Source organism: Mesoplodon densirostris, chromosome 1 (genome assembly GCF_025265405.1).
Source record: "Mesoplodon densirostris isolate mMesDen1 chromosome 1, mMesDen1 primary haplotype, whole genome shotgun sequence".
Taxonomy (NCBI): Eukaryota; Metazoa; Chordata; class Mammalia; order Artiodactyla; family Ziphiidae; genus Mesoplodon; species Mesoplodon densirostris.
The window spans coordinates 185958896-185972132 of NC_082661.1; the positions used below are offsets into that span (position 1 = coordinate 185958896).

Here is a 13237-nt window from a genome sequence, read left to right on the forward strand (position 1 = left end):
AGTAGCAATACTCATATCAGATAAAATAGACTTTAAAATAAAGAATGTTACAAGAGACAAGGAAGGACACTACATAATCATCAAGGGATCAATTCAAGAAGAATAAATAACAGCTATAAACATATATGCACCCAACATAGGAGCACCTCAGTACATAAGGCAACTGCTAGCAGCTATAAAAGAGTAAATCGACAGTAACACAATAATAGTGGGGGACTTTAACACCTCACTTACACCAATGGACAGATCATCCAAAATGAAAGTAAATAAGGAAACACAAGCTTTAAATGACACAACAGACCAGATAGACTTAATTGATATTTATAGGACATTCAATCCAAAACCAGCAGATTACACTTTCTTCTCAAGTGTGCATGGAACATTCTCCAGGATAGATCACATTTTGGGTCACAAATCAAGCCTCAGTAAATTTAAGAAAACTGAAATCATATCAAGCATCTTTTCTGACCACAACGCTATGAGATTAGAAATGAATTACAGGGAGAAAAACGTAAAAAACACAAACACATGGAGGCTAAACAATACGTTACTAAATAACCAAGAGATCACTGAAGAAATCAAAGAGGAAATCAAAAAATACCTAGAGACAAATGAAAACGTGATGATCCAAAACCTATGGGATGCAGCAAAAGCAGTTCTAAGAGGGAAGTTTATAGCTATACAAGCCTACCTCAAGAAACAAGAAAAATCTCAAATGAACAATCTAACCTTACACCTAAAGGAACTAGAGAAAGAAGAACAAACAAAACCCATTGTTAGCAGAAGGAAAGAAATCATAAAGATCAGAGCAGAAATAAATGAAATAGAAACAAAGAAAACAATAGTAAAGATCATTAAAACTAAAAGATGATTCTTTGAGAAGATAAACAAAATTGATAAACCATTAGCCAGACTCATCAGGAAAAAGAGGGAGAGGACTCAAATCAATAAATTTAGAAATGAAAAAGGAGAAGTTACAACAGACACCACAGAAATACAAAGCATCCTAAGAGACTACTACAAGCAACTCTATGCCAATAAAATGGACAACCTGGAAGAAATGGACAAATTCTTAGAAAGGTATAACCTTCCAAGACTGAGCCAGGAAGAAATAGAAAATATGAACAGACCAATCACAAGTAATGAAATTTAAACTGTGATTAAAAATCTTCCAACAAACAACAGAAGTCCAGGACCAGATGGCTTCACAGGTGAATTCTATCAATATTTAGAGAAGAGCTAACACCCATCCTTCTCAAACTCTTCCAAAAAATTGCAGAGGAAGGAACACTCCCAAACTCATTCTATGAGGCCACCATCACCCTGATACCAAAACCAGACAAAGATATTACAAAAAAAGAAAATTACAGACCAATATCACTGATGAATATAGATGCAAAACTCCTCAACAAAATACTAGCAAACAGAATCCAACAACACATTAAAAGGATCATACACCATGATCAAGTGGGATTTATCCCAGGGATGCAAGGATTCTTCAATATACACAAATCAATCAATGTGATACACCATATTAACAAATTGAAAAGTAAAAACCAGATGATCATCTCAATAGATGCAGAAAAAGCTTTTGACAAAATTCAACACCCATTTATGATAAAAACTTTCCAGAAAGTGGGCATAGAGGGAAGCTACCTCAACATAATAAAGGGCATATACAACAAACCCACGGCAAACATCATTCTGAATGGTGAAAAACTGAAAGCATATCCTCTAAGATCAGGAACAAGACAAGGATGTCCACTCTCACCACTATTATTCAACATAGTTTTGGAAGTCCTAGCCACGGCAATCAGAGAAGAAAAAGACATAAATGTAATACAAATTGGAAAAGAAGAAGTAAAACTGTCACTTCACAGATGACATGATATTATACATCAAAAATCCTAAAAATGCCACCAGAAAACTACTAGAGCTAATCAATGAATCTGGTAAAGTAGCAGGATACAAAATTAATGCACAGAAATCTCTTGCATTCCTATACACTGATGATGAAAAATCTGAAAGAGAAATTAAGGAAACACGCCCATTTACCACTGCAACAAAAAGAATAAAATACCTAGGAATAAACCTACCTAGGGAGACAAAAGACCTGTACGCAGAAAACTATAAGACACTGATGAAAGAAATTAAAGATGATACCAACAGATGGAGAGATATAACATGTTCTTGGATTGGAAGAATCAATATTGTGAAAATGACTATACTACCGAAAGCAATTTACAGATTCAATGCAATTCCTATCAAATTACCAATGGCATTTTTTACAGGACTAGAACAAAAAATCTTAAAATTTGTATGGAGACACAAAAGACCCCGAATAGCCAAAGCAGTCTTGAGGGGAAAAAACGGAGTGGGAGGAATCAGACTCCTTGACTTCAGACTATACTACAAAGCTACAGTAATCAAGACAATATGGTACTGGTATAAAAACAGAAACATAGATCAATGAAACAAGATAGAAAGCCCAGAGATAAACCCACACACCTATGGTCAACTAATCTATGACAAAGAAGGCAAGGATATACAGTGGAGAAAAGACAGTCTCTTCAATAAGTGGCGCTGGGAAAACTGGACAGCTACACATAAAACAATGAAATTAGAACACTCCCTAACACCATACACAAAAATAAACTCAAAATGGATTTGAGACCTAAATTTAAGACTGGACACTATAAAACTCTTAGAGGTAAACATAGGAAGAACACTCTTTAACATAAATCACAGCAAGATCTTTTGTGATCCACCTCCTAAAGGAAATAAAAACAGAAATAAACAAACGGGACCTAATGAAACTTAAAAGCTTTTGCACAGCAAAGGAAACCATAAACAAGACAAAAAGACAACCCTCAGAATGGGAGAAAATATTTGCAAACGAATCAACTAACAAAGGATTAATCTCCAAAATATATAAACAGCTCATGCAGCCCAATATTAAAGAAACAAACAACCCAATCCAATAATGGGCAGAAGACCTAAATAGACATTTCTCCAAAGAAGACATACAGATGGCCAAGAAGCACATGGAAAGTTGCTCAACATCACTAATTATTAGAGAAATGGAAATCAAAACTACAATGAGGTATCACCTCATACCATTTAGAATGGGCATCATCTGAAAATCTACAAACAACAAATGCTGGAGAGGGTGTGGAGAAAAGGGAACCCTCTTGCACTGTTGGTGGGAATGTAAATTGGTATAGCTACTATGGAGAACAGTATAGAGGTTCCTTAAAAAAGTAAAAATAGAATTACCATATGATCAGCAATCCCACTACTGGGCATATACCCAGAGAAAACAGTAATTCAGAAATACACATGCACCCGGGCTTCCCTGGTGGCGCAGTGGTTGAGAATCTGCCTGCTAATGCAGGGGACACGGGTTCGAGCCTTGGTCTGGGAAGATCCCACATGCCACGGAGCAGCTGGGCCCGTGAGCCACAACTACTGAGCCTGCGCGTCTGGAGCCTGTGCTCTGCAACAAGAGGCCGCCATAGTGAGAGGCCTGCGCACCGCGATGAAGAGTGGCCCCCGCTTGCCACAACTAGAGAAAGCCCTCGCACAGAAACGAAGATGCAACACAGCAAAAATAAATAAATTAAATTAATAAACTCCTACCCCCAACATCTAAAAAAAAAAGAAATACACATGCACCCTAATGTTCATTGCAGCACTATTTACAATAGCCAGGACATGTAAGCAACCTAAATGCCCATCGACAGACGAATGGATAAAGAAGTTGTGGTACATATATACAATGGAATATTACTCAGCCATAAAAAGGATAGAAATTGGGTCATTTGTGGAAACGTGGATGGATCTAGAGACTGTCATACAGAGTGAAGTAAGTCAGAAAGAGAAAAACAAATATCATATATTATCGCATATATGTGGAACCTAGAAAAATGGTACAGATGAACCGGTTTGCAGGACAGAAGTTGAGACACAAATGTAGAGAACAAACGTATGGACACCAAGGGGGGAAAACCGCGGCGGGGGTGGGGTGGGTAGGGATCGTGGTGTGATGAATTGGGCAATTGGGATTGACATGTATACACTGATGTGTATAAAATGGATGACTAATAAGAACCTGTTGTATAAAAAAAAATTCAAAAAAATAAAATATAAATAAATATTATGAAAGAAAATATCTCACATACATAGACTGAAACTATGTGAATTGAAAAGGTATTCCATTCAAATGGAAGCGAAAAGAAAATTGGGGTAGCAATACTTATATCAGACAAAATAGACTTTAAAACAAAGACTGTAACAAGAGACAAAGAAGGACATTTAGTATGATAAAGGAATCAATCCAACAAGAAGATGTAACAATTGTAAATACGTATGCACCCAACATAGGAGCACCTAGATACATATAACGCAAATATCAACAAACATAAAGTGAAAAATTGACAGTAATATAATAATCGTAGGGGACTTTAACACCCCACTTACATCAATGGACAGATCCTCCACACAGAAAATCAATAAGGAAACACTGGCCTTAAATGACACGTTAGACCAGATGAACTTAATAGCTATTTATAGAACATTCCATACAAAAACAGCAGAATACACATTCTTTTCAAGTGCACACATAACATTCTCCAGGATAGATCACATGCTAAGCCACAAAATAAGTCTCAATAAATTTAAGACAACTGAAATCTGAAAAAGAATATCATCCCTTCCCAAGTGGTATATTTTCTCTGATCACAGTTCTAAGAAGCTTAGGCTAAAAGTACATCCATGACATTGATATTTTAAAAGTTTGTAATATATTCTAAGTGTCCATCCTTAAGATCCCCTAAGGGTTTCAAAAAACCAAACATGAACAACTAAAAACAAAAATGCAAATAAAGTTGAAAAACACCTCTTGCTTTATTTTACAGGAAAATTAATAGTAATTGATTCTTACAGTGGCTTGGATTTTGTCCCTTTAAAACAGTATAGGCAGATGCTCTGTGCATTTTCATAAAGGAGCAGCATGGTTAGGCTTGTTTTTTGAATCTTAGCGTCCCTAAATGTATGTAGCAGTTGAATCAGCCCTTTATGTCACTAAAGCTTATGTAGAGCTGTGATTATAATATTGATCGAAAAGCTAAAAGCATAAGAAACTAGGAACTTGGAGTATCATCCACCTTTAAAGAAAATGCCCATAAATAGCCTTGCCTGTAAATGTTAAAGGGCTCATATTTGTTGATTTTCTATATTCATTGCACTGCCACTTAATGACATAAAGCATAAATAGAACTGTTTTAAAAGTAAAGAGGCACAAAAAACCCAGTATACTGCAAGATTCCACAGAATGTCAATGTTTCTAATACCTGTAGGTAACCTGGATAACTAGAAAGGAGACATCTGGTGATTTAAACTAGACAACATTTTATACTTTGTTAACTTTGTGACTCTCTTGGCTATTACTGGCCTTTCTCAAGAGTGATTTGTGTGGAGTCTGCTTTCTTTTCTTCTACCTACAATGGAATCAGTGTATATTCTTGGTAAATTCTTTACTGAAAAATTTCAAAACACCTGTGTGAAGGAACCTGACAAGAATACAGTAATGCTTAGAAACTTCTGCATGCCAAAACAAGGTAAAAGGGCCAGTTAAGGAATTACTTTGCTACCCCGCAGAAATTAACACATTGTAAATCAACTATACTTCAGTTAAAAAAAAAAAATCCAGTTAAGGATAGGTATTAAAATCATGTATCTGTAATGTTTTAGTTTTTCCGTTCAAGGTATTATACAGCTTGTAATTCCTAAAAGGCAAGTATGTTTTTTTATCAAGACTCTCACCCTTACAGGGACTGAAAAGACCCAACAAAATTCCAAAATGTTAAAGATATGATGAAAGAGCTCCCCATATCAATTCTGTTTTTATTATTGTAAGTTATATGTTGTTTTACTAAAATGATAATACATAGCTAATAATAATTATTTCCCCCTATTCCAGAACAGGAATCCAGGCTCAGAGAACAAATAACTTACTCAAGTAGGCAGTAACACTGGAATCAACAGGTCAGGGAAGTGCCAGAAACTTTAAAACTACTAAGAAATTTTCTGACTCCTTGAAGTTAGCTTCTTGTGAACACCTCCTTTTAAAATATGTTTTGTTTAAAAGACTTGGTGAAAGATAGTATTAGACATGTCACGGTAATTTCTTGTAATTTCAAGAGTTATTTTCAGAGAATAACAACAATAAAAAGGTTTACTTTTCCTTTCAGAGAAGCATAACTTCCTCTACAGAGGGAAAGACAGACCAGAGAAAGAAGGAAAAGCAGGTGTTCAAAATGTTACACAACAGTGATTTTTAATTATGAGTCAACATGGATTCCATGCCAGCATTTTGCAACCGGAACACAAAGCTAATCACCTAGGAAATACGAGGGCACGTTCATGGAATCTAGCCTTAAGGAATAACGATAGTAACTGGAAATTGTCTTTGTTTAAGAAGGAAATGTTTATTTATGGGAATTACTGGATCAGTAATCGTCGATTCAAATATTCAAAATAAAGCAACAATGGCCAATTACTAGCGAGACACAGGCACTATGAAAGTGAAAACTGTCGCCCTGTAACAGACGCCTGTCATATAAATTCTAAGCTGTTTGGTTTAAAACGCATTCATGCGCACGCGGAACCCCGGAAAACCAGGGAGTTAAAGTCAGAGCAAATACAAGATTTCTATACAGGGCACATGACAGAGAACAAAAGAGGTGGGGGAAGGAAGACACACACCTCTGGTGTCTCACATAAAAAGCTCATAAATCAAAATCGTGAATGAACGGTTATAGTGTATGCAAGGCATAGGGAATAGTTTAATACGGGGGGGTGGGGGAGCAGGTTCCTTTTTAAAATTAGCTTTCGCCTCTTCAACCCAGATCTTTGTGCCTCCGTGCTACCGATGAAGCTGGGCGGCTGCACACAAAAGCGCCGCTAGATATTTGGCCAGGTCTCCCACCGTTCAAGCACTGGGGGGCAAACACACCTGACCGCTTAGGAGGGCCGTGCCAGGGGCCGGTAAGGACCAGGCACTGGGCGCCGTACCCTCCCCCAGGGTCGGGAGGGAGCTCAGCCCCGCCGGAGCCGAGCGGAAGGTGGGAAGTGGGAAGAGGAGGAGGCCGCCCCCTAGGGGAGACGCGCCGCAGGCTGGGGGCCGGGGCGGGAGGGGCAGGCGGGAGGAGGCGGCCGGTAGGGAGACCGCGCCGTCGGGCGGGGCCGTCCCTCCAGCTGGCTCGGACCCCGGCGGGGCGGGCAGTAGACGGAGCGGCAGAGCCCAGACGCCGGCCCGTAGCCAAGGAGAAAGGTGGCGGCGGCGCGGACGGGACGGGGCGGCGGCTCCTCGTCGTGACCCTCTGCTCCTCTGCCCAGGCCCGGGTGCGAGTCGGAGGCGGCGGCGAAGGAAGGAACGAGCATGGCTGAGACCTCGCCGCCGCCCACTGCCGGCGCGGAAAGTTGCAGCGAGGAGCCGGCGAGGGGCGGGAAGCAGCGGCTGGAGGAGCCGCGCCGCGCTCCAGCCGGGGGCGCGGACCGAGAGGACGAGGCGGGGCCGCCGCTGGCCTCCCCCGCGGGGCAATCGGAGCCCGGCTCGCCGGTGGCTGCCCCCTTCTTCCTGCTCTACCCGGGCGATGGAGGCGCCGGCTTCGTAGCGCGCCCGCCGCCGCAGCCACAGCGCGCCTGGAGGACCCCGCCGTCGCCGGGCTCCCCGCTGCCCTTCCTGCTGCTGAACTACCCGAGCGGCGGCGGCGGCGGCGGCAAACACCGTGAGTGGCGGCCGGGAAGGGGGATGCCGTTGGGGAAGGGGGGCCTCGGCCGGGAAGGGCCAGTCCGGCTCCGCGGAGCTCCGCCTCCTGCTGGCTCCCCGGAGCTGAGCAGGGCCCCGAGCCAACGGGGAGACAGGGTGCTGGGGGCGGCTCTCGGGAAGCTCCCATCCGGGGGCGCAGGGGGGCGGCCGCGGTCCGGGCGCCGGACTGTTTACCTCCCAGTCTCCCCAGGCCGCAGGCTCCCGCCCGGCCTCCTCTCCCCTCCCGGGCCGGGCGCTCGTCCTCGCCAGCCTCCCACGTGCTCGCCGGGTCCCAGCCCGGGGTCTCAGGTGGGAGCCCTCCCTGGAGTGGAGGAGGGGGCGGTGTCCGGAGACCCGGCAGCCCAGTTGTCCCGCCTTCTGCGGGCTCCCAGCGCCGCTGCGGCCGATAGGTGTGGCTGCTGCGCCGCCGCCGCCCGCGTGGCCTCGGTTGGACCACTAAATTTTTTACTAGCGTTCACTCCACACCCGTAAATATCACATATCCGTCCCCCACAATGGGAAGAGAAATCAGGAACTGTGCGCGAGATGACGAGAAGGGAAAGTGTGGCTTTAGGAGGGCACTTCCCAGGATAATATCGTTTGACAGGAAGAGGCCTCCACCTTTTAAAAGCACTATCACCGGAGTCCTCTGAATGCAGCGCACCGCACTTTGTGCTGTATCAGTCAACAAATGTCTATTGCTACCTGCTGTGAGCGGCGCCCTAGAGTAGGTAATGTGTATAAAAGACTTGAAGAATATTAAGTCTGGTTTAAAAAGACAAGATCTTAGAGTATGAAAATGTGACTGAAGATACAAGGCATGATATAAATGCCGAATACTTTGCTGTATGAGTTCTGAAAAGGGAAATTTGCCTAAGGTGAAGAGGGAATCAGTCGATCAATCTGTCTCTGTCCGTCTCTCTCTCTGAGACACAGCTAGAGGTTTCTTGTTTAGCACGAAAGCAAACCTTTTAACTGTTCTGCACTGCCAAGAAACCCTGACTTTGCCTTTTCTGCCCCTCATCCGTCCCCTAGAAAAAGGTTAACATTAGTTGAATATTTTCTATGTGCATGTGCTGTGATTATCATAGTTAATCGTCACATCTCTGTAAGCCAGATATGCCACTTTTTCAGGTGAGGAAGCTGAGGATCAATGTGATTAAGTGATTTGTCCTAAGTAACAGTGTGAGAGAAGGAATGAAGTTGACCCAGATTCTTTCCCTACTGAGCCCATGTTCTTTAAGTGAATAGCAGACGTCCAAAACTGTGATTGGATGGTTCCTCCCTAGATTAGGGTCCATTGGATTCAGCTGGAGGTAATCCTTTGTTAGCTTCTCTTTATTACTTAACCTAGAATAGGGGCCAACACTGACCATAGACCTAGAGTCTTAGTAAAGTCATAGTTTGTTGCAGTAATCCGCTAATTTCCAAAAGAGAGTGTCCAGTAATGTCAGAAATGAGTCTTTTGATAAGCAGAGGAGGTAAAGATAAGAATGTTTGCATGAATGTTTCATTTTCTAAGGCATCTGCTTTCTACTTTGTTCTTTAAGCACAGCCTCTCTTTTTCTTCCTAAGAATTTCTATTTTTGTGTAATCTGCTTATTATCCAGTCATTATAGGATGAAGAAGACCCTCCTCTCACTTCTTCATAACTCTGTGTAACAGTTGTGGTAGAAGGTGTGATATAGAAAATTTTTTCAACTGTTGGCCAATATCAGTTATGGGAATTATCTGAATTTCAGGTGATTTATTTGATTCCTTCTTCATATTAAGGGTTGACTTTATTTATTTTTTTAAAAATATTGTCCGAAACTTGGGGCCTTAACATGATCAAGATCAGCAATGGAGAACTTAAAGCTAAAGTTTCGTAACTGTGATCCCTTGGTCCTTACCTTACAACAGTAGCAGATGTATGGCATGATTTGTTAGCACATAAAGTTCTAATAGTTCGTCCTGGTCTTTAATCTCTGAAATAGTTTATTGGTGTGTAAGTACTCAGAAAATTTACTGGGAAAATACATGTGTCCCACTTACACTGTTTTTAAAGACCAGTCACTGAGGACAGTTCATATTGTCAAAGATCACTGATACTTATTTTATTCAACTATAAAACTGACTTAAAGTAGTCCTTGTTTTGTACTGTTTTTATTTTTACCTGTTATTTTTATATGTACTTTAGAACACACATACTTGCAAAAAGGAATTCTCTGGATATTAATAAAAATACTTCCTTGTTGCTGCTCTGTAGAGTCAGTGCAATATTGCTTTATATGATGTACCTGGATATCAGAACTCGGGGTGTCCTGATGACTCATTTGAGCAACCTGAGACCAACAGTTTTTCAAAGACTTCTCATTTCAGTTAGCAGGGCAGTACTTAGACTCAGCCTCAACAGCCAATGAACATTTGCCTCCTCAACACTGATTTTTTAACTCTCGCTGATGTATTTGCCAAAAGTGTATAATATATAATCATTTTGATAGACTGTTTATTAAGGCATTATTCTCTCTTCATTTTAGAAGTCTTGACTGTACTCAGTGATTTTAAAATTAACCTTTACATTTGAGTTTAGAAGATTTGTTATAAATGACACCGATGAAGAATAGCAAAAATGTGTGCAGAGGAGGTAGCCTAAACCTTTCAGGGTTCATGACATGTAAGGTTTCAGTGTAAAATCTTGCAGGATATAATGTCCATGAAACATTCAGCAAGCTTAAATGCAATATGAAAGTTTCTGATGTGCCTTGTTGGATTATGTCACTCTCTGACTCTGAGTGCTGGTAATCTGCTAAATTTTTATGCTCCTAGCTTTTAAATCTCAAATTTCTACCATGCCTTTTTTTTTTTAAAGTAAAAATTACAAGTAGCACATGGATCTGTTCTCACTATTTAAATGTTTTATAATGCAAAAGTACATTGAGCACAAAGTGACTTTCCTCTTTGTGGGCCCCCAAACCCTCCTCTCCCCCACCCCCTATCGCCACCACAATTTATTATCAGAGAATACCACATTTGAGTTTGGTGAGTTTTCTTCCAGAACTTTTGCATGCATTCACAGAGATGTATATGTTCATATTTCGTGGGGCCGTTTCCCCCTTGGTGTATGACCGTCCATTCCAATTTCTCATCAACTCTATAAGAAGGAGCTACTTGCATGCCATAGTCCAATACTTTTGAAACCAAGTCCCCCTAAAGCCGAGTTCTTCTGCCAAGTTTATGATTAACCTCTCTATTCAAAACTCTATTTCTGGGCTTCCCTCTGGCGCAGTGGTTAAGAATTTGCCTGCCAATGCAAGGGACACGGGTTTGAGCCCTGGCCCGGGACGATCCCATATGCTGTGGAGCAACTGAGCCTGTGCACCACAGCTACTGAGCCTGAGCTCTAGAGCCCACAAGCCACAACTGCTGAGCCCACATGCCACAACTACTGAAGCCTGCGAGCCACAACTACTGAAGCCTGCCTGCCTAGAGCCCACGCTCCACAACAAGAGAAGCCACGACAATGAGAAGCCCACACACCGCAACGAAGAGTAGCCCCCGCTCACCGCAACTAGAGAAAGCCCGCACACAGCAACGAAGACCCAATGCAGCCAAAAATAAATAAATAAATAAATTTATATTTTAAAAAAAACAAACTATTTCCTTTCTTGTCCCATACCTGTTCCCCTCAGGATTGAGGAGTATCAAAGTAAAGGGGAGATTGAAACCAAGCAGGACCCTGTGGGACCTCCCCAAGTACAAAAGTCTCGTTTCTTGTTTGTAGAAAAAAAGGCTTTAGACTCCTAGGCCTTCCCTGAGTTCCAAAGAGCAGATGCAAGCAGTCAATGAAGAGGACAGTAGCGTCACAGGACCCCTGGTTTCTCCTGAAGGGATATAGATAACAATCTGATGCATATCTTTGAGTTGCTCTGTAGAGACTAAGACCCCCATCCAGGTGGACGATGGCCACTACATGCTGACCACAAGCAAGGTAGACCCCAGACTGGTTGGAACCAGAAGTTTGAGATTCCTGAAACATCAGCCTGTTACCTCACCACCAACCAGAAAAAGGTCCGTGAGCTGATCACACATCCTACGACCCTCTCCTCTAAAACTGTCTTTAAAAACCCTTGCCTGAAAGCCATCCGGGAGTTGGGGTCTTTTGAGCATGAGCTACCCATTCTACTTGCTTGGCACCGTGCAAATAAACCCTTACTTTGCCACAAACACCTGCTATCAGAGTTTGGCTTTCTGTGCCAAGGGCACACCAGCCCTTGCTCAGTAACACTTAATGCCTTCCTTTTCCATCCTAACTTTAGAAGTCGTCTTGTGAGTGGACAGAATGGACAAGAGATGGCTTCTCCTTGGCGTTGGAGGGAAGAGGCACCCCTGCCATTTGCACGGTTATCAGCTTCTATTGACAGTTCTTTTCCTCTTTCAACTCCCAGAGCTACCACAAACATTTATGTTTAAAGCAATGCCATACAAATAGCCCACATCTCTGCCCTTGTCTTTTCTCTCCCAAATACAGCAGTGTGCCAAAAAAATTCCACTCAGAAAGCAGCAGCTTTCTTTCTGTATTTGTATGTGCTGTTTTGAGATAGGAGGAGAGCTAGGAAAGGAATAGAAAGAAGGGGGAAAAGGCCTTGGGAAGGACTGGAAGCGTTATAGTGACTACCCACGTCAAAGTTGAGTATACTTAACAGTGAATGCCTTGGTTGAGCCCTGGAAAGTGCAGAGAATGAGGCTTCTAGAAGCATTCACTGTTTCTCATGGATGCTCTTTAAGAGTCCATGATGTGGGGAAATAGTGCTCTCATTTACATATGAACCCAGGAATGTGTATTTAAGAGGAGAAGATCAATTTTAGGTTCACAGTTTCATACACACACCTACAATAGAAAGATATGTGTATTATATAGGTATATGTGCATATATACATTATTTGTATGTGTATGTATGTATTTATTTATTCATTGACTTTATTCTCCATGGGTCTCTCTCATTTTTTCATTGTTTAATAGTACTCTAGAAAACATTATACCTGATTAGGAGTTGAATACACATTAATCAGTTCATCTGCTGTATGCTTTTTAAACTTTGAAAAGACAAAAGTCACTTTTTTTGGATTTGTAAATGTAGAGGCAACTGCTCAAAATTGGGAGGTGTGCAGGGGAAGGGTTGAACCATCAGAACCAAAAAGTTTTGAGCATTCACGTCACATGAGTAGGTTTTAGCTTGATGTGTGACTTTTTAGAAGACAGCCTTTTGTTATAATTAATGTAGAGCAGTGCCTTCATTTACAGTACTGTGATTCACAAATCTGTCAGCCATCAGCTCTTTTCCAGCTGTGTTCAGAATGCAAAGAGCCACTTCCTGATTCATTAAATGCTGTTTTGTCAAATGGTAGATGTAAAGGCCCATAAGAAAAGGGGGGGAAACCCTCAGA

General features: G+C 41.8%; 1 protein-coding gene across 5 annotated transcripts in view; it reads left to right on the top strand.

Annotated features, from left to right (window-relative positions):
• The first annotated feature begins 7202 nt into the window (after positions 1-7202).
• The window catches only part of RUFY3 (RUN and FYVE domain containing 3), an 84425-nt gene continuing 78390 nt past the window's right edge, over positions 7203-13237 (top strand). For all 5 annotated transcript variants that reach the window (XM_060113200.1, XM_060113210.1, XM_060113238.1 and 2 more), the window contains exon 1: positions 7203-7790. In XM_060113200.1, the coding sequence (XP_059969183.1) occupies positions 7442-7790 (349 nt within the window). In that variant the 5' untranslated portion in view covers positions 7203-7441. The remainder of the gene's footprint in view (positions 7791-13237) is intronic.